The following is a 21,015-nucleotide window of genomic DNA, read 5'->3' as shown; positions in this document are numbered from 1 at the left end:
CTACTGCTCAGCTGTGTCTCATGCGCAGCTCTGAGGCGCAGTAGCTGGGAGGACGGACCGGAAACGCTCTCTTGCCTTGAAGAAATGGTGGTGAGCGGTCGTGTGGTCGTCTTGTCTCAACTAATGATTTCTAAACACTCATCTAGTAGGTAGGTAATTGTGAAATTGGTGCGTACGCTTCCATAACTTAAAACGCTGCTAAATGACCAGTTGCTTTTAAGCAGTGTTAATGTAAACACGGCCGTTGGTACTTAACATGATTAGCTAGTTAGCATCTCGGCCACGTGTGCAAGAGGGGCACACCGTTCATTTCATTGTGGTTTAAATAGTTCAGCTGTCATTATCTTCTAGGTTTTCGTATTATATAGCTAGTCAGTGTGGATCTCAAGTACATTTTGTCCGTCCAGACATGAAATCAATATTAACATGAGCTGCACCGTCACCGCACGTGGATTAGCATGAGAGTTGAACCAGGAGTTTACTATTAATACTGATAAGCTCGTGTCGGTTCTTATCACATCCGAGTCATATTTTAGTTTTCTTGCACATACGCGTAAAGGTAGTTGAAAATCTGCTGCGACTTCATTGATGCAAAATCAAAGGAGGCCTGACCCAGCAGTAATGGTATCGATATCTCACTGTAGACGGATCTCATTCCTAAAGTAATGCAATAAATCACTTTTAGACAGTTCAGAAGGGAAAAAAAACACCCACTGTGTCATTCAGCCTCTTGCCGCACTGTCCAAATCTGGATTTGTCCAGAGGAGGTCGGCAGAAGAGCGGCTGGTTAGGGAATTGCCCTCTCCCATTATTTCACTGTGGGAAGGCATCATGGTCCCAACTGAGGACGTAAGGTCATGGCAGAAGTCGTGACCTCTTGTTGAACCTGTCCTCAGTCCGACGGCTTCGTCTGTGCTGCCAAGCTGTGTAACATTATACCCTTTGACCTGTGTGTGATCAGTCATCTGTCGTCACTATATTGACTATCCCTTCAGTACATCTTTTTCATGCAAGCTGAAAATCAATGCATCACTGCAGAGAGTAGCTACTTGTGAGGTTTGGTTTAGTGTGACGGACTCAGAGATTATACACAAAGCCAGTTATAATAATAAACAAGCTCGGATGCTTGGTGGATTCTGTGAACTTGCACTTTAGGTATCAGGCACCACTAGAAACCACAGACAGCCAAATGTCAGATTCCACTGCGAACACTTAAGGTCAGTGGTGAAGTCCTGCCAGTTTTTGGTTGTTTTTGCTTCAGGTTACAGGGCAGTCTAGCTGCTGTGACAGTGAGTTTACTTTTGTAGTGTCTACTCATCTTAATAAGGTGGTGCAATTGTGACTTGTGATTTTAATTGGTCAGGACTGATTTTACAAAAGATGTGGGTAATGGCTTTTAGATTTTAATTTTTAAAGTTCGTCTAATCCTTTTCTTTCTTTTAAATCCTCCAGATACTTTTCTTTCACGCTGCAGTCAGTTGTACCAGATGTAATCCTCTTCTCCTGTGCACATCAGAAGGTGAGTTTTGTGTTACAGTATTTTCTTTTTTGAGTTGCTAGACATCTTGCTACTTGGGCAGCTTTAATATGCTGTATGTAGAGGAAGCACTAGGTGAGGAGACTAAGGCATTGTGTCAGATTAAACTTAAAGCATTTGAAACTCCTGCAGCTGGAATAATGATGAATTCACATTTTCGCCGTTTACCCATCAGACAAAAGAGTGGTGAGGTTGTGATTACTGAATTACGAGCTGCAAACAAAGTTTAATATATACTTAACTGCATAACCCAGATTTTATGCCAGTACAAGACTGGAAATATCTGTACATAGTATCATGTAACATTTGTAATGGAACTGTGGTGCATTCAACTGACAATATTTTCTGTATTTAACAGATAAACCCTAGTACCGGACATGACTCAGTTTCTTCTCACCCTTTGTAAGTAAAGCCACATGTATTACATGTATTTGTTTTGCACTGGAACTGACATGATGATGATGATGATGTAGTAATGATGAGTTCACTTTTTCGCCGTTTACCCATCAGACCAAATGGGCTGCTGAGAATGTGACTAACTGAACTAAAACGCTAAAGTTGTTAAACCATTCAAGTTGCTTTATTTTCACTTAAACTCATTCTATATTTTTCTATTTATGGGCAAGGTTGTGGAGCCAGCTGACTAAGATGGCAGCTATTTGAAAGGTAAGGCCGGACCCCCAGACTCAGTCAACGGTATATTGATACCGTTCAATAGTTAATTTTTTTAGCAGTTTGCACATTGTACTACAAAATGGAACTTGTATCATCTTTTGTGTTTTGTCCTCCAGTTCATCAATGTTTGTTTGAATGTTTTCCATGCCTTTTAATGTGTTCTCTGAGCTAGAAAATAACCATTTTACTGAAATCTCACTTATTGTAAATGTTTAATTGTTTTAAATAAAATTTATTTGGAGAAAAATTATGACCTTTTTGAATTTTTTCTTCTTCCATATCTTCTGATGTACTGAGTACCAGATGTTTGGACGTGGATCTTGTTACTGGGACCGCTTCTATCACCATTAAATTCAAGCCATTTCTGATTCAATGAATATACTGCCATAAAACATGACCCAGTCATCATCATCAATGTGGCATATTTAGTGTGAGCCCGTGTTGCCTACCGTTTGTTTTTGGTTTTTTTTTTAACCTTTACAGTAGGTTTACTCCTCTGTGATGTATGTGTCTGCTCCTGGTGCATAGGTGTAAATGAAGTGTAGGATATTCTGGTGGAGGTTATCTAGCATCACATCTCTCCTGTGCAAACCATCAATATCTCCCAGGTCACAGGGAAACACGGAGTCAGGTGGAATGACAAGAGCAGAAGTCCCTGGAGGAGGAGGTTAGTTAGCTTACATCGCAGTCGGGCTACGGTGGTGCTTATATGCAAGTTGCCCAAAAACTACAATAGGTACTTAAATCATAAAATTTACATCTTAAACTTGGTGTTAAATAAGGAGACAAATTATTACATATTTAAAAAAGAAAAAACTACCATGCTTGAGAGTCTCTGAGTTTTCGCAAAGGAGCACAGCAATTACAGCATCTTCCTCCAATACTTGTGTTCTGAGACACAGCTTGCAGTGGGCCTCAGCCAAAGAGACCCTGAGACAAAAAAAGAACATTTATAAATAAGTAAATGTCCTTATTAATTGCGAAAGAGTAGTAATCTATAAAAGTAAAATATGTGATGAAAACTTGCACAGGCCATGTAAATGTTATACTACTTCTACTTTTTTTTTTTTTTTTTTTGGCTTTGCAGCCGTACTGAAAACAGATTTATTTTCATAGTTTCAGTTACATAAAATATGTCACCACAGTGAAAAAGATTTGTAAACATTTGTCATAACCAAATGAAAAATAATCATCTGAAGGTATGGCTTGGTAAGAGTTCCCCACCTAGTGGATGATAGTCACATTACACTGAGCAATGACTTGTGATTCTCCTTAAGTCTATAGTAGTGGAGATACAATATTAAAACAATAATTCATCCCAATTTTGTAGTGGAGTGCTTACAGTAATTCGATTGAGGCCACAGATATCTTGACACCCTGACTCTGTGTTCGGACTCTACGGCTGGCCATGTAATAACCATGGATAAGTTTCTCTGCTCCAGGACTGAGATCAACTTGCAAATTTCGTGCATGGGCTACTAGCTGGAAGACAGAATTTGAAACAGCAATTGCAATTTAACATGAACTATAAAAACTAAAGGAAGGGTATCTACACACCTGATTATGCAACAGGGCTGTTGGAGGAAATCACAGACTGGCAAATAAAAAAACTTCAACATAAATAAACAGTAAAGGTTACAGCCTAAGTGGGAGTGTGCTGAAGTTTTTTTTCCCACATTAAATGTAAAATTGCTAAAGATTAACGTATGTTATCAAAATCAATTAAATTCAATCAATTAAAGAATAGCTAAATAGTGTACCTCTGTGTATTCTTCAGTAGAAAAATTCCAGCAGGAAGTGTACTGGGGCTGTTCAGGCTTTACTGCCTGCAGGAGAGTGTGGTTGACCTGGGCCAGCAGGGCTTGCTCGCCTATCATTTCTTTGCACTGGATGAGCAGGCCAAAAGCATCTACCAGCTGAATTGCTATGGGACCTATATCCTGCTCACAAAAAAAAGAATACACATAAAAAAATTGTTAAATGTCCTGTTATAAAATGGTAAATTGTAAAATTACTGACACTATTATTTAAGTCACAAATGTGATGTAAAACATCTCTGAAACTTGAATTGGACAGATTATTCTGTTTACTGTCTACGCTGGGGAAAAAAAAAACAAAGCACTGATTATTCTCCAGGTCAAGTCTTAGCAAGGCTGTCCTTTTGGAAAGTTATCTAAATTTCCTGTTTGCTTGTACTTTTAAAAAGTTAAATGAAATGTGCCTTCTCTAAACTCGAAGCATTATACTATAGAAATGTAATCAGATTAAGGCAAAATATATTTTACACAAAAATCTAACAGCTATACAATGTTAATAGAACATCAAATAGCTGGACTCACCGCTATTCCTAGTATGGCACTGTCTGCCCTGCCAGACCATCGAGACAACTCTGTGAGGGCCCAGAAGCTGCATTCTACTGGGAGGGAAAGCTGCTGGTCAGCATCTTCACCATATTTTTTTCCTGGGATGAACAAAGACACTGTACGGCTCTCTAAAACTGAGAAAACGTCACATAAACTAAGTACAGTAAAAATTACTGTAAATGTCATAATTTGTACATTACTGTAATAAATCACTGTAAATGTCATAATTTGTACACTACCTGACTGAATGGCATCCAGTTTGTCCTTTCTGTAACATCCAAGTTCTCCTAACATGCAAATTCCTCCTGTGGCTAGCAGGGCAGAACCAGCATGGATGTTAGCAGTTCCTGCTCCATGTTCATCCCGGGACAGTGATGCAAACATCTCCCCAGAGGAGTGATGCCTGACCCCATGACACGCCAAACTCAAGCTGTACGCCATTAGTCTAGCACACGCACAAAAGGTGAAAGTGTTAATGAGCATTAAATCACAGGGTCAGTATCCCGTGGGTCCATTTTGGATGCACTAAGTTAAGTTATTCAGATCACTTAACGTTCATTTACCTGTGTACAATGAGAGTGTCAGTAGTGACAACCAGAAGATCCAAGTTGTGAAATATCTTGTCTTTTGCATCTGTGCTGCTCTGCACCAAGCTGAGCAGTACAGCCAGCTTTAGTGTGTTGTACAATCCTGGGGGAGCCACATTCAACCCAAAACAGTGAGCTAGGATGGCAGAGAACCTCCAAGGAGAAGAGGATGTGGCCTTAAACAAGTCCTGGAAGCTAGCACTGACTTTATGGGGATCTGAAGGTAAAGTTGTGAAACATGTTAGGTGTTTTAATATGATAACAATGCATACTTTTGACTATAAAATACAAAAACTGTCACTGCAACAAATCACATTAATGACTGTTAGCACACTATACAGATTCATATGATCGGTATGCCTGTGGTAGGGATTTCTGTAGATTTGAACAAATATTTAACATGAGGTAATTTACTGCCTTACACTCTGGCTCCCACAATTGGACGCTGTTTGCCTCTACACTACAGGTAATGTTGGGCCACTGGTGCACGTGGGCAGGAATGCCTAACACCCTGTAGAGTCGACCAATTCTCATCGAGTTACACAGCTCGTCTATATGAATAGGGGAAACAAAGCAATAACACTGGTGATTATTGAAGAGACATGCATGCTACCTACAAGCTATTGCCAAGAAAAACAGAGTGAGGACTTCAGAACAAAGATTTCTCTGTGTGCAAATTGCATAGCCAACTAATGAGTGTTTCTTTCACTTATTAACATATATGTTTAGTAACAGAAACCCAGTGTATTGAATTCCTCCATAAGACTAGGTCAACAGAATATGTTAATACTGGTGCTGAGATTTCCTATACTCTCAGGGGTACTAGCTGGACAATGTTATTAGAGGGGACAGAAACACTTAATATCCCTCCATGAGGCACTGATTCTGGCTGGCTGTACACATTTCTATTTATTTGAACTCTCCCCCACTCGGTTTGTGTTCCAAAGTGAGCCTCATTTAGAAAGCCAGAGAAAATTAATGACAAACCTCAATACATCTGACTGTGTGCAAATATAAGCTATTACAACCACATTATTCAAGACTGGGAGTGAAAATAATGGATGAGAAGATTTTGCAAACAAACAATTTATTTTAAAATGTTAGAAACATTACACTATAGTGTAGTGTGTCCTTTAAGACTTTAAAAAAGCAAATGTCTTTTTAAACTTAAAGGTTCATGTGTTCTTTGCCATGGAAACAGACACAAAAAAGGGACAGGGCTGAAACTAATGTCTTAAGGCTGAATGCAGAGTGAGGCAACGATTTCCTAGGTTCGTGTATGGCAAAGTTCACAAATACTGTAGCTCCGGGACGCTTAGGTGTGGCTCTTTCATACTCCACAAATGGTAGAATAGTTAAAAAAAAAAAAAAAACTTAAGGATGCCAAGAAACAAAAACAGATGTGAATTCAATGTACACTGTAAATGTATCTACCTACCTCTGAGAAACAGGGTGACAGATTGATATCTGAGCGTGCTTTGCTGTTGGGCAGCTAACACATTCTGCGCTTTCACATGGATCAGCTCCACAAGTTGTTTGTCTTTTTCCACAAAGAAACATAGACACACATGCAGAATATATCAATGGAATTAAACTATCCTACACTACATAGTAACTAACTCTTATAACATCCTCAGTGTCACCTCCCAAAACTCTGAACTTCACATCCTCCTTCAGTTGAGAGTTGCAGATCATGCAGGTGAAGTCGTTTCTCACAGTAGCTGACTCTGTGGCGCCGGGAGCATGAACTCGAATGTGGTGAAATCCTAGAGCCAGCATTAGACAAACATAATCCAATATGAATCTAGTTAAAAGTCTGAGTACTATTTGTTTGAGATTACATTACAATGTGGGCTACTAATAGCTGAGAGAAACCTAAAATGAGGGTTCTGCTAAGATGCCAAGAGTCTTCTCTTCCATACCTGTAGAACAGGGGCAGTCATCGTTAGTGCACAGGAACCTGGCCCCTTGGGTATATTTTGTGACCCTCGTCATTGCAATGACCAAGCCCTCCATGGAGACAGGTCTCATGGGGCTGAACACACGAGGATAGCTACAAAGGTCCAACGTGTACTCAGGGAATGGAGGCAGGTATGTAAACCTGAGAATGATATTCACCTAAAAAGAACAACCAGGTGACACATTATTACAACACTGACAAAACAATCCAGTCCTCATAGGTGCAGGATGTTAACCTGACATGTGCTGATAATGTGCTAACAAGCTAAACAAGGTGTTGTAATGACCAAGGCGAAGAAACAAATAAAACGTTACTACTTATTCATACCTGACTCTCTGTGTGGATCTTTTCAACAAGTGAAAGTGTTTTTATCGTCAGGAAACAAACCTGAAGACATTACAAAGTTAAATCGGAAATTTAACGTTTCATTTTAGGTAACGCTAGCTGCTGTTTTACTTACAGACTGAAACAAAGCTGTTGCTCTTAGGGGGTCATGGAGAACACAGTCACCCAGTTCTGGATCCACCTCTATCACATCAGAGGGATTCACGACGATACAAAACCTGTACATTGCCTCAACTTGTTGCGGGTCTAAAAAGTCGGAACCAAAGTTAGCTGTTAAGTTAACCTAGCTAGCTAGCTAGCTAGCTAAACAACTGCTTTTAGCTAACTCTAGCTAGACATAAGAGCAGTCTTATTTAAAGTACCATTAAATGATTTGCAGTCTTCTACCAGCTTCTGAAGGCCACCACTTCTGTCTAAATAGACGAGAACCGATTCTTTTAACGACACAATGTCAGCCATTTTCGTTTATTGGTAAAAAAAAGTCAGGTTTTGCTATAGGCTAAGTTAGCATGTTAATGTTTAGTTAGCAGCTTGCATTGGCGCCAGGGTCATCCACGTTTCCATGGTAACAGTTTAGCTACGACGAGGTGATTTATTATAATAAATTAATCAAAAGTTTTAAAATAGCATATAACAAAACACATTATTAACATAAAACACAATGTCACTCTAATGTTCAGATTTCTTTCTTATTTTTATTATTCTACAAGCCTAGTAAATCTCCATGTGAAGTAAAGCATTGTGGATTCTTAATTACTGTAATCATGAATAAATGCGTTAAGGCACATAATAGCAAAACATTAAACACAAAACAATATTAAAAAACAAACATTTCATTCACAAACACAAGACTAAAAGGTAGCTGCAGAAGTAGAAGACTGTGACCTACAAACCAAGATGCTTTATTCAGTGATGCCTCAGGTAATGTCTATTTCCAGCTTAGTTAACATGGATATGATACATGAGTTCATTTTTACAGTAATTACATGGAGAAACACAAAACATCTGACTTTTAAATGGTGTCATTGAGTCCAGTGCACAGTTCAAGTTTTTCAGATAATAATAATAATAATAATAATAATAATAATAATAATTGGAGTAATTTCAGGGACAAATTTAAGGCTTTAATATGGTTTGTTTCAGAAACCACCAGGAATTACACTGATAAACAATATCTGCCCTTAATTCTTAAAATATCATCTGTTATGTATAAATACAAATAGGTAAAAAATAAAGACTTTTGAGGCACACTTTTCCCAAATGTTTTCCTTTTTCTTTTTTTTTTGTGCTGCGTCTTGTCAGCTGCACATTTTGGCTTCACATAACAAGTTCATCTGTGGTATAAATGTCTTCCCTTTAGTTAAAAGAAGTTTTAATGTTTAAAGGCAATTGAAGACCTCACTGGGAATGTTTCACAGGAAAGAGTCATCAGAAGCTGGAGCGTAAGAAAAGCCTACAAAGGCATCATCAGCCTCCATTACACTGGCATTGATTATGGAGTGTTCTTGAGACCAGCAGACGGAGTTGGGCACCATCTCATCTGTGAACTCAGGATCGAAGTTTGAGATATCACAGTAACAGCTCTGCAAAATAACAAAAAAAAAGGATGGGGAAATGGAACAGATACATTAACTATTATCATTCTTTGTGTGGCAATATATTAATTCATAGAACAAATTTCACATAACAAATTACATGTATGTTTTCATAAGGGGGTTCTTAATTTATATGTCATAAACAATACTGCAGTGGGATCAATAAAACCAAGTTGATTCTAATTAGCGAATTAACAGGGATAAAGGTAAGAAAAAGTTAACAAATGTGTTGGAACAGTAGGGTTAATATAATATAATAGATGGTCTTCAAAAACAATTTGAGTTATACTGTCTCACTATATTGGTGTGAGGTGAAGTCCTGAAAATAGCCTATGGTTCCAATTACTGAGCAAGACACAAAATATTTACCACTTTGGGTGTGAATGGGGGAGGGATCCTCTTTTGTTCAAGGTCATCCCAGTTGATAGAGGAGAAGAAGTTGTGTGCTTTGATTTCATTCTGAAAATGAAGAGTACTCATTAACCCTAAAAGTAATGTTGTGTTATTAGGAAGTTAGTAGAAAAAATATCGCTGATTGGCCACCAGAGAGAGCTCAAACACGGGATATACTACTTTCAATATGGTTACTGCACATGGACAATTAATAGTCCCACTCACAAAGTCATCCTTGGACCCCAGTCTGTATGTGCCATCTTTCTCTAGCAGGCCCTGGAGGAGAGACCAGGCTGTGCCGGAGGCACCAGGACGCATCACCAGCGGCTTGTGGAGAATGTTGTCATACATCTCATGTGTGTCTCTGCTGTAGAATGGTGGCTAAAATATGAGAAGCAAAAAAATGTAGAGGCTTGTGAGTGAGTGTGCAGTTTGTAAGTGAATGTGCAGTTTTTTTGCTGCATGTAACCATGAAAAGTTTTGGTGTTCATTCACCTGATCTGTGTTTTTGAGCTCTAATATTAGGCCATAAGACAAATTCATGAGTACAACCAAAAAGTTTGATTAGAATATGCAGCCTTTGTATTGGTATGTAATTATACTATATCCACTGATTTACATGTCTTACACAGGATGCGCATTCACCTCATTACACGTTAACTGGCTCCTTCTCTCTGCATTATGTTAAATGTCAGAAGAAAATGACAGAAAAGGGATCTTTATTCCCTGCAACTAAAATGTTTAAGTGAAGGAATCTTGATTCCCAGTCCTTCAGTCAGGGCTTCCAGAAGTCAACATGTTTCTTTATTCAATATCCTTCCTCTTTTTTTTTGCAAGATTTTTTTTCTGTGAATATTTTGGATTTGTTATGCATGATGGTTTGTTGGGGAAGAAGCTGTCAATAAATCTGGCATTGTTGATAGATGTTGACTCAAGTTTAATAGAAATATAAAAGTACTTTGTGTAAAATAGTGATGACATATTGCTGTAAAAAAAAATCCAGTGAGCTTAAAACCTAAAAACTCACCAGACCATAGAGCATTTCATATAGCACTGATCCCAGGCACCACCAGTCCACTGTATTATCATACGGCTGCTTCCTCAGGACCTCTGGAGCCAAGTACTGGTCAGAAGATGCATTCAAACATAAAATGTAACATTAATTTTGACTTTTTGTTTCCAAATTAAAATACACCAACCAAATGACCGTATTTGCTCCTAAGAGTCTATATTCATCAATACAAATGATTAACCACACTTTATTTCAAAAATGCTGTTAATGATTACTACTACTACTTTTTGACACTTAAGGTGAGACTTCTTTGGAACATGTGAATGGTGCCAAATCAGCAGTAAGCAGATTAGTAAAAACGCACACCTCAGGTGTTCCACAAAACGTAGTGGTGGTATCTGTCTGGGAAATACCTTCCTTGCACAGTCCAAAGTCAGTCAAAACGATATGCCCCTTTAAAGAAGGGACACAAAGACATTTTTAGACAACATGTGCCACACAAGCAGCTCATTATCCCTGGGGACTGAGGATTCTATTGTTGCCCAGGAATGTTGGCTCCAGCATGGCTCGTTCAGTCCCATTCACCGATCCCTCACTTTCTCAACAAGGCCAGGCAGGAAATCATTATCCAGTACCTAATCCAATCACACACAGTCTGCCTGGATGGAACTGTAGATGACACTGTGGTTCATTAGTGGTACAAAAAACTGGAAAATAATGACATTTGTGTTTTGTCTTCTATTCATTGTCATGTAATGAAACTGCAGTTATTTTTTGTCCACTAGAGTTCAATAGTACTGTACTTGAAACTTTTTACAAACTATTGAACATTTACTGTATTTCCTGTTGTTGTGATTACACTGAAAATAAATTGCACAGGAGTGTATTTAGATGCAAATCATGAATACTTACTTCTTGGTCAAGCAGGATGTTTTCTGGCTTCAAATCTCTGAACAAAAAACATATATATATATATATATATATACAAATCAGTGTGTTTCAGTACACAGAAGCAAGCACAGAAGTGTTGCCCACATTTCTAAACGCAATGTTCAAATACCTCAACTTCAATCTGGAATTCTGACATATGGCTAATTTTCTTCATGTTGTTGTTATATTTTCACTAGCATATTTAAATATACAACATACAGTACTGTATTTTTATAGATGCTGACATGCTCTCTATGGCCCCAAGAACACATTACCAAATGAATGAAGCCAATCTCTTCTGATTAATTTCATTGGCTTCTTAAGGACACCTCATAAATGAAACACTAGACATGTGCTAACTTAAATGAACAACCTTCATACCTGTAGACAATGTTGAGAGAGTGCAGATATCCCAGTGCACTTGCCATTTCTGCAATGTAGAATTTAGCTCGGGGCTCTGGAAAAGTCCGCTCTTTTTGAAGATGAAAGAACAGCTGAAATTCAAAAGTTTACAGCGGATTATTTATTAGTATGCTGTATGTGTTAACACACAATATTACTTGGATAGTAGACAAAAACGAATGCACCACCATTATCGCTTCACTCATCACATGAACCGGTTGTAATGCTGCAATTTATACATCAGCATCACGACATAAAATCAATGATGTATGCCACATCTTTGCTGTTACTTTATATAAGTGTAAAAATTATTCAAGATATTTTAGATTTTAGATGTTAACACTAGGTTTTAATCACTGGAAAGTGTAAATATGTATTAGTATAGCAGTAGGCAGATTCACATGTGCTTGAATATAGATACATGTATGTGTCAATCTGTGTGTCACCCTCGCACAGTCAGTCACGCATGGCTTTTAAAAAAAAGGAAACGCTGATCACAACTGAAAGAGCTCCACAGAGGAAGTCACAGTCAGAGCTGTTCTTTATTTGGAGTAATGTTGTGATCTCTCATAAACACAGGAAGGTGCTAACTAGCTACAGTGCTGCTCGGAAGAATTGTTTTTAAGCAGTTTAATTGACATTTCCTGTAATGCTGTCCTTCTTAGCTTTTCTTGTGTTTCACTTCTACGTGAGCGCATCATGTGCACAAAACCTAAACAACTCACTTCTCCTCCGTTGATGAAATCCAACACAAAGTATAACTTGTCTGTGGTCTGGAAGGAATAATGAAGCCCAACAAGGAATGGGTGTTTCACATTCTTCAGCAGCACGTTGCGTTCTGCCATGATGTGTTTTTGCTAATTTGAAAAAAACAAAAAAGAGTAACTGAGTAGCAGAAGCACACATACCTGTAACACGTGTAGGGTCAGGGTCATACTTGATTGTAAAATTACCTCTTTTCTATTAAGAATGATCTTTTTCTGCAAGACCTTAACTGCGTAATACTTTTCATCATGTTTTCGTTTTGCAAGGAAAACCTGCATCACAAGACGAAGAGAGACAAAGGATGTTAAACATTGCATTAATAGTGTAAACCAAAGCAAATCCCAGTTTGATTCTCACTTCCTACTTGGAAGGCCACCGCATGCAGAACTAAATGTTGTTGCTACCAAACTGCACAGAAGCATTTCAAAACATTCCTAAACACAGCTTATTTAAAACAAATGATATTATATATATACACACAACATTGATTTGTAAAACCACTTTGTGTTGTGAATCTAGCACAGTGATGATAATATTTATCTGCATGAGCAGAGCTATAAATGTTCATGCAAGTGAATTTTTACTCTAGGTTGAACAGAAACCAACTGTACTTTCAACTATTGCACACATACCTTCCCAAAACTCCCCTTTCCTATGACCTTTAAAAAGTCAAAGTCAGTGGGTTTGGCTCTGAAAATAAAAATTACATCAGATTAATTTCACATGTACAAATGTGATTTATGTTATTACACAATCAAACTGTGTAAGCGGTAGTGAACATACTGTGGATTTCCAGAAGGTCCCAGGTTAATGTTTCTGGAGGTAGAATTGTTCTGCTAAACAACAGAGAAAACATTATCTGTATTAGTCTCCAAGATGTTATTACAGCTCAGACTGAGACACACACAGCACTGATTCAAGGACAGTTCCTGTACATGTGTCATGGTAACAACATACAGCAAATATGTTAATTTTCTCTTTTTGTTTAGATTGTTCAGTAGATAGACTCTTTCCATTGCTATACAGATTACAAATGACATCTTTAGGGATACAGCATCTCCCCTTTTCTAACACAGTGATGCAGGGCCCAACTACTTTACTCCATGTGGACCATTCAACATATAAACAGAAAGAATACATACAAAGGAAGAACAAAATAAGCTTATCCAACAAAATAAAAAAACAATGATTGACTGATTACTTACTTTATCATCTTCATCCTCAGAGGCATCTGAAAGGTTTTGCAATCTGTCCATCAGCAGAAAGCTCTTCACATCTGGACTGTGAAGTTTATGAACGTTAAACAAGCTAAATAAAGTGACACCAGCAAACAAAGCATAGCAAAGCAAAGCATTGTTCATTTTCTCACTGACATCAGGTGTGAATAATCACTGAATCTAATTCCTCTCAATAGTCCGTAGCATGAAAAGAGAGACAACATCAACACTTACTGGTTGCAAAGCTGAGGATGGGAGACAATTCGCTTGATGAACTCATGTAGCCCTGCTCTTCTTTGTTTTATGAACTCTATTAGATGGATGCATATATTGTGTTAGAAAAACTATGCTGAAGGCCAAAAACAAATATCAAGAACAAAAGTGTTTTTTTGCTGTTATCATCTGGAACCTGCAGTTCTATCTGGATGCATGTACTGAATTCACATGTTTGGGATTCTTTACATCACATGAGACAACATGAGCGTTGTGTTGTGTTGTGTTGTGTTGTGTTGTGTTGTGTTGTGTTGTGTTGTGTTGTGTTGTGTTGTGTTGTGTTGTGTTGTGTTGTGTTGTGTTGTGTATGAAAACACTTACCAGGGTCAAAATTATCCCCAAATATCCTCTTGGCAGGAATTTTCAAGTTCATAGATGGAAACTGTTTCCTTAACTGTGTTAAGAGCAACAGAGAAGATGACATAAGGGGTAGTACATAAATAAACCTGTGATTACAAGTACATAATTATTCTGAGTCAATGTGAACAGCATGACACAAGAGCCAGAAAATCAAAGACAGGTGAACAGGATTTAAGTTAAGTTAGTAATGTGTTGCTGTAGTATTCCAGCTGCTGTAAGACCAAAATGACAATCTGACACCACTCACTGTGTTGTAGAGTTTATCAAACTCTGCATATCGCCTGAAGACAAACCACTCATGTTGTCTAACAGAGACAATAACTTTGTAAACCTAAAAAAAAGACAATAAAAGTCTATGTAAACAAAAGTTGCTTTACCAAATTATAAGTATAAGATTTTATAGACATTTTGCAGCAATACAGTTTCTCTACATGTTTCGTTCATTTGACACAAAATGAGCTGAATCTTGCACGCACCGTGTAGCGCTTCTTCTTGTCCCTCTGCTCATTGTGGCATGGTATGCTGACATTAGGGAGGCTGGGTTGCTCCTCCATCTTGAGGGCTGTTGGCATTCAAAAGTGCAAAGTCATAAAGTACTGTGTCCTCCTGGATAAGACTTCAAGAATACAACTGGCCCATCCCACTCTGGCTTGCTGCTGCAGAACAGAAAAGAGAACAGACAGAGATTTCAGAAGTGAAACTGGTGTCTGTCTGCTCTCTACACATTTCGGTCATGTTGGCTGAGTACATTCATGTCTGTTATCAGCCACAGCTATACATAAACACTTGATGGCATTTATTGACTCTGTCCTTCGGTACTGTCGTACGGTACTTCTTTGATGTTTGAGCTGTACCGCAATGTAATGCTGCACAGCATTAAGGAATTACATTAGGTCATCCATCAGTTAATCTATCATTTTCTTACTAGTTATTCAGGCCAAGGTTTCAGGGCACTGCAGCTGCTTTTTACAAGTGTTCATCTGTCATAAAAAGTATCAAGTTGACTGAGAACATTACAGTAACTGTTTGTATTTGTATGGTTTTCAGCAAGTCACAGTGTCACATGTTGGTCTAAACACTCTCACACAGATGTCGAGCATAAAACATGTTTTTCCTTTTCTTTCAGATACTAACGGACACATTGGCCAACGGTCAACCGAAACATCAACTACAACTACTACTACTGAAGAAGAAGAAAAAAAACAAAAACACTTGAAACCTGAAGTTTTTCACTTTAAAACCATTTCTGGTTCAAGTCTATTATGGAGTGGAGATTTCTGCAAGACTGCACATTTAACAACAGGGGGGTCAGTGAGCTGCAGCTTGACGGCAGGCAGGCTCCCTCCTCCTTAGCAACTAGTTAACTCACTCCTTCCTCTGAGCATAACAGAGCATATCACATCCTCTATCTCAGCTAAGAATTCAAGGTAACACAACACTTTAACAAAGGTGACAAGTGTACTCACTTGTTTCTTCTTTTGCTATTAAAGGGGCTATCAATCTCCACATGCGAAGTGAGAATCACTATTTGCGCAGCTTTTTCCACATGCATTCAGTGCACACGCAGCCTCTCTAACATGTGAGCCCACACTCACACATGGACAAACACTGGCTCTCTCACACATGCTGGGTCTGTGACATTCTTGCTTGTTTCAGTCAGTGTAAAGGTATTTTAAAATATTTTTTTTCAGGGATCTTTGAAGGTGGAGTTAGGGAATAAGTTGTTTGAGTTGTTTTTTTATTTTAAAAGCCAAATAAGGTTCACTGCTGTGATTCACACCTCCTCCTGATAAGTAACAGTAACATAAGTTCAAGATCTTAATACCAAGAGGTGAATTAAAATGAAGTGTTACATATGTTATCTCCTGTATTGAGTAATTGAACTGTGCTGGGGTCATGATAAACTACCATGTGTGGCTTTCTAAATCGCACAAAGTGAAGCATATCTCTTTTCCTTCACCATGAATATGTAGCGTCTGTTTCTTTTACAAGAAAGCTCTTTGTTTCCTGCTCTGACTTGTCCATTGTTTGATGTTGGTGAGGTCAGCCTTGTTTGTTCAGTAGTTTGTGTAACTGTTGTTACTGTCAAAAATGTTGTTTGCTCACAGCACATGGAAAACCTGCTTTTGGTAAACTTTCACTATCTGCATATTGATCCTGAATGCATCCTCAGAGAATGACCTCATTCTGCTCACGTTGGGGTGAAGGAACAGCAAGAGAGTGACCCTCTTTAAAATGCATGTGTGCAGTCAGAGGGACCTTAACGCCCTCTTCATCACTAGCTGCTTTTTTCACTTTTGTTCCCACTTTAGACTTTCTTTTAGTTTCGCTTTCACTCGGTTATATTAAGACAAACCACTAACAGACCAGTAGTTTAATTTCCTAAATTTTAAAATGCTATCATTATAGGAAATCATCACCAGCTAAACCTGGATAGCAAACATTGTCAGTAACTAGGCTACAAGGTTTTGTATTCTGCATCGGCCACTTTACAAGGAAACAGGCCATTCAGTATTTTTAACACCTGAAGTTGTTGATACACATGAAATTGCTGGTTGTTTCCATGAGCTGCCTCACATCTGTATTTGCTTTCATGGTTGACCGACTGCATTCCTAAAATATTGTTGTGCCAGAAGGAAATAACCTATCTACGTATAACTGTGTTGTGCAACCTACATTTTAGCCTGACGCTTCTTCTCCTTTATATGGAATGCCGCTGCTCACCACACCCACAAACACTGTCAAGCTTGTTAAAACAATTGGAAACAGATTGTAAAGTCATAATGAGTATAACAAGAAACAAGATTTATTCAAAGCATATTCCCTAGGCCCAACACACCCTGTATTCATGCCACAACTTAAGTGAACTTGAACTGACAGCATAAATCCGGTACACTACTACAAGAGATGCAAAATAGCATTCTTCCTGCTTAGCTCAAATACATATCTTTGCCTGTGGATATCCTATGAGGATGTTGGACATTTTTTTTCCCTTTGTGTGGCTGTGTATTGTGTGTGACAAAGACTGTGAGCGAGAAAACAAAGCAGAAGTCACCCCAGGATAGTAAACCTGATGTGAAAGCTCAATCAAGCATGTGGCCACTGATAAACACAGAAACATTGCACCATGCATATGCGCACACAAACACACACACACACACACGCACACGCACACGCACACACACACACACACACACACACACACACACACACACACACACACACACACACACACACACACACACACACACAGGGACTTGTTCTGCATGAACAGTATTTGTGAAACCTGTCAGTTATAATCAAGATCAGGTTTTTATTTTAGAAGAACACAAACATGTTCATTATAATGTGCCCAGGTTCCTTAAAAAGTTTGAACTTTGATGGTACATCTGAACAGTCAGGACAAATGTAAACAATATCTGCTACGTGTGGGATAAAACTGAATTAACAAGCATTATCCTAGCTTTGAAGCATCTCATTATAATGCTACAGAGACAGATCTCTGATTGAGGAAGTGCAGCTGGAGACGTGTGAGGGGCATGAACTCAGTCAACCCTCGTACGAGCAACTGACTTCAGCATCTGGACGACTTCTGAACCTAACCTGACAGTCCAGACAACTTACACACATCCATGTGCCTGCCTGCAAACTGCTGAGGCTCACACTTGCAATTGTGGCCAGGTCTGAGGGTGAGATTTGAATATTAGTGTTGATTAATGTTTTAAATTCTTAAACGGTGGACTGTTTAAATCTATTAAACCCATCGTGTCATGTTTTATAACATGACCTGCATCATACAAAACATATTTGTGATCAAGGAAGCAACTGAGAGTCTCCTCAACTCATCGCAACCAGAAAGTGAGCAGACTGTCCCACTGAGACAGATTAAATATCCAGACAAGAACAGAGGATAAATGCCCATGAAGAGCATAATTGAGAGAAAAACATCCATCTTGTCATTGGGGTTTTGCTTTTGCATCATGTGTTGTTAACTGAGTTTTATGTAATGGCATCACAGGAGGGAAATACTGACATATACACCATCCAACTTAGAAACAGTGGTGTTTCACTAGCCATACAGCTGAATCAGCACTGTGGTCTTTCATTTGGGCGGGTGGTCTGACACAGACTACAATCATGTGAAGGTGGGCTGCATTTAAAAAAAAAAAAATCTACTACTTCTGTTTTATTTGACTGAACCATGTGCTAAGCTTTCACTTGAGGCTTGAGGTGCGTACTAATAGTGGGCCTACTATTTAAACTTCAGCACAGGTCACGTGTATTACAGGAAAAACCGTACAGCTTCTCCAGCAGAGGAGAGGAGAAACAGTGAGAGAGAGGAGGGAGGAGCTGACCACACACACACACACACACACACACACACACACAAATAAAACTCTGACACGCACACGAAGTGAAAGACCTGACATGCTTTAACAAGCTCTCTTGTGTAACACAGACTGTGAACAGTGAAGTAAAGGCTCAAATACACATCATCCAACTCGTGTGAGAAAGAAAAGTAGTTAGCTACAAGTTACTTAACTTTAGTTACACCGTGTTCAAAAAGTTGATGGTATGTAATACAATAGCGACCTCTACGCTAGGTCTACATTACACGACAGCTTTTCAAAGCTGTGTTAGTAGAAAAGAAGACACATTTGTCCATGAACGTTTCGTACCTTACAGCACTTCGCTGCGGTGTTCATCGAGGTCCGTGCTTCCAGCGGGGATGAGTCACTCTCCAGCAGTTAAACCGTCAATGAAGCCACAACATTTGTCCCGTTTTAATTAGGACAGACGCCCCCAAAAGCCCTAAAACTCAAAGTGTGGTCGTCTGTTGCCCACAGGCGTCTGTCAAGTCAGAGAAACAGGAAACATCGGTCTTTCCTGGCCAAAGAAAGTTCCAATGAAATTTGTCACGGGACCTCACAGATACAAGCACTGTCCGGAAATACACAGACACACTTCCGGTACTGCCTTTCAAAATACGACGACTGCTCTGCCTACTCAAGACAAGAGGTTAAAAACCTTCAACATAAAAGCCTAATATGTCAAAATGAGTCACTCAGCATAATTTTTACAATAGTTAAAGGTTGATCCTTTTTTTTTACTTGCTTCCTATAGTTCTAGTATAAGTAGTACACGCAGCCTATATGAATGTATGTATCTATTAACCTTTTCTCTGCTTTCCTTATATTAATAAATCTCTCCACTTTTACTGGGAAATTCCTCCAGATGAAGTGACCTAGAAACAGTCTCAGTTCAACTGATGTCATCTGAAGGTGTTCTGGAGGAGCAAGTTGATCAAGACTACCATCTCCATTGTCAAGTGGATGACATCATATGAACAGTAAAGCTTTTCGGTGAATAGGAATGTGGACCCTGTTGTCTTAAATAAACAGAATAGTAAAAGACACATGATAAGATGTAAAGTTTGTAGTTCCTTTTGCTCTGTACATGATGGCTGGAAGATTTTTACCAAGTCTTAATACTGGATTAGTTTGCATTAGTTTAGTTTGATTAATTAAATTGAAACGAGACTATAGACATTATTTATTATAAGTTAGTTTAAGAAATATTACTTCCAACTGTATATTTATTTAGTGTCACCGCCAGACAAAAAAATGTACTGTATTTCTATTGATAGGTTTCGAGCTTTTATTTTTTGAGACATGATACATTATTTTCGGTTTTGTTGCAGTTCGCTTTACAGAACTACTTTTACACTCAGGAATGACAACATGGAGAATTCAAACAGTTAAACAGTGTCACCTACAGGTAGAAACTCGTAAAAAAAACATACACGTCCTAATTTAATATGACGAAGCAGTGAGAATTTATTGCTTATAACTGGCAGAAGAAACTAGCAATTACAAATATAGCAGATACAACTATATCAAAATTATTCTAAAAGTAGGACGTAATATCTCACAATTATAAGATAATGAACCATTTAGTTTAACGAAAAGTAAGGAACATGTTTTGAACTGCATGGCAGGTAGTAGCCTATATATTTGTGCAGTTATATTGATGTTGTCAAAATCCAAACAGACGCATTGCACCACTTACCTCTGTCCTCTGTCCTGTGTCGACCTCCCTGCTTGAAGGAGACAGTGCGCAGATGAATAATAATCTGAGATGTCGTGATAAATTCAAAGCTATAGTGCAATCTGTGGAAATGTTAAGAAAGGACAACGTGAACAAAATGTATTTTCAGTGATAAATATAGTATTTTGACTGAGCACATGAAGCAAAAAAAAACAAAACAAAAAAGAAAAAAAAACACAGCAGATGTAAATTTCGTCCACACGGTGTCAGCAAAACACAATTCAAGGAGACACGGAATAGGCTGAGGCCAATGTTTGGATGCTGCAAATATTCTGTAATGTTTTATTCAAGCCTCGATCTTCTCAAATGAGGTGCAGTTGTAATGCGAATCATCATGCTATTTTATATTTCTTTCAAAACACAAGAGTGAACTAATGTGAATGCATCATCCTTGTGAAGTAATATCCTAAGAAACATAAGCCCAGAAACAGGTTATATTCAGTGTTCACCAGAGCTGGCAGCTTCTGTGAATACGCGCTATTCACATCCGAGT

General features: G+C 38.4%; 2 protein-coding genes and 1 long non-coding RNA gene across 7 annotated transcripts; 1 reads left to right on the top strand and 2 right to left on the bottom strand.

Moving 5' to 3' along the window:
* The first annotated feature begins 28 nt into the window (after positions 1-28).
* On the top strand, positions 29-2,462 carry LOC113163782. The gene is made up of 4 exons (XR_003298934.1): positions 29-149; positions 1,453-1,519; positions 1,896-1,939; positions 2,164-2,462. It is a non-coding gene; the product is annotated as an uncharacterized LOC113163782 (long non-coding RNA).
* Positions 2,463-2,590: 128 nt separating this feature from the next.
* On the bottom strand, positions 2,591-8,073 carry mcmdc2 (minichromosome maintenance domain containing 2). 2 transcript variants are annotated; one of them, XM_026362743.1, is made up of 14 exons: positions 7,830-8,073; positions 7,583-7,713; positions 7,450-7,509; positions 7,085-7,280; positions 6,806-6,928; positions 6,601-6,702; positions 5,585-5,713; positions 5,139-5,379; positions 4,815-5,020; positions 4,552-4,709; positions 3,973-4,152; positions 3,555-3,694; positions 3,033-3,142; positions 2,591-2,867 (listed from the first exon to the last, which is right to left on the bottom strand). In XM_026362743.1, exons 1-14 carry the CDS (start codon positions 7,924-7,926, stop codon positions 2,701-2,703), a joined length of 2,040 nt encoding a protein of 679 aa, XP_026218528.1. In that variant the 5' UTR covers positions 7,927-8,073; the 3' UTR covers positions 2,591-2,700. The 2 variants fall into 2 exon arrangements, with proteins under 2 accessions (XP_026218528.1, XP_026218529.1); XM_026362744.1 differs by having other exon boundaries at positions 4,552-4,625.
* A 69-nt stretch (positions 8,074-8,142) lies between these two features.
* Positions 8,143-19,363, bottom strand: sgk3 (serum/glucocorticoid regulated kinase family member 3). Of its 4 annotated transcripts, none has more exons than XM_026362745.1 (17): positions 19,094-19,363; positions 14,891-15,070; positions 14,662-14,745; positions 14,376-14,448; positions 14,016-14,091; positions 13,770-13,845; positions 13,348-13,400; positions 13,197-13,254; positions 12,753-12,836; positions 12,525-12,656; positions 11,779-11,891; positions 11,380-11,416; positions 10,834-10,920; positions 10,483-10,578; positions 9,681-9,836; positions 9,432-9,521; positions 8,143-9,050 (listed from the first exon to the last, which is right to left on the bottom strand). In XM_026362745.1, exons 2-17 carry the CDS (start codon positions 14,984-14,986, stop codon positions 8,880-8,882), a joined length of 1,482 nt encoding a protein of 493 aa, XP_026218530.1. In that variant the 5' UTR covers positions 14,987-15,070; positions 19,094-19,363; the 3' UTR covers positions 8,143-8,879. The 4 variants fall into 4 exon arrangements, with proteins under 4 accessions (XP_026218530.1, XP_026218532.1, XP_026218531.1 ...); XM_026362747.1 differs by having other exon boundaries at positions 13,348-13,397; XM_026362746.1 differs by having other exon boundaries at positions 14,891-15,067.
* Between the last annotated feature and the right edge of the window lie 1,652 nt (positions 19,364-21,015).

This window comes from Anabas testudineus, chromosome 2, assembly GCF_900324465.2.
Source record: "Anabas testudineus chromosome 2, fAnaTes1.2, whole genome shotgun sequence".
In the NCBI taxonomy this organism is placed as follows: domain Eukaryota; kingdom Metazoa; phylum Chordata; class Actinopteri; order Anabantiformes; family Anabantidae; genus Anabas; species Anabas testudineus.
The sequence above is the reverse complement of the archived record's forward strand: the minus strand, read 5'-3'. Positions and strand labels throughout refer to the sequence as shown.

What these genes read in the sequence shown, in the direction of transcription:
- mcmdc2 (XM_026362743.1), bottom strand. Translation starts at nt 7,926, where the DNA reads ATGGCTGACATTGTGTCGTTAAAAGAATCGGTTCTCGTCTATTTAGAC. An exon ending in CAACAGCTTTGTTTCAGTCT is followed by an intron (nt 7,510 to 7,582) that starts GTAAGTAAAACA and finishes TAATGTCTTCAG; the next exon opens with GTTTGTTTCCTGACGATAAA. An exon ending in GTGCCATACTAGGAATAGCG is followed by an intron (nt 4,153 to 4,551) that starts GTGAGTCCAGCT and finishes TTTTGTGAGCAG; the next exon opens with GATATAGGTCCCATAGCAAT.
- sgk3 (XM_026362745.1), bottom strand. Translation starts at nt 14,986, where the DNA reads ATGCCAACAGCCCTCAAGATGGAGGAGCAACCCAGCCTCCCTAATGTC. An exon ending in TTGATAAACTCTACAACACA is followed by an intron (nt 14,449 to 14,661) that starts GTGAGTGGTGTC and finishes CTCTTAACACAG; the next exon opens with TTAAGGAAACAGTTTCCATC. An exon ending in CATCCTCAGCTTTGCAACCA is followed by an intron (nt 13,846 to 14,015) that starts GTAAGTGTTGAT and finishes TAAACTTCACAG; the next exon opens with TCCAGATGTGAAGAGCTTTC.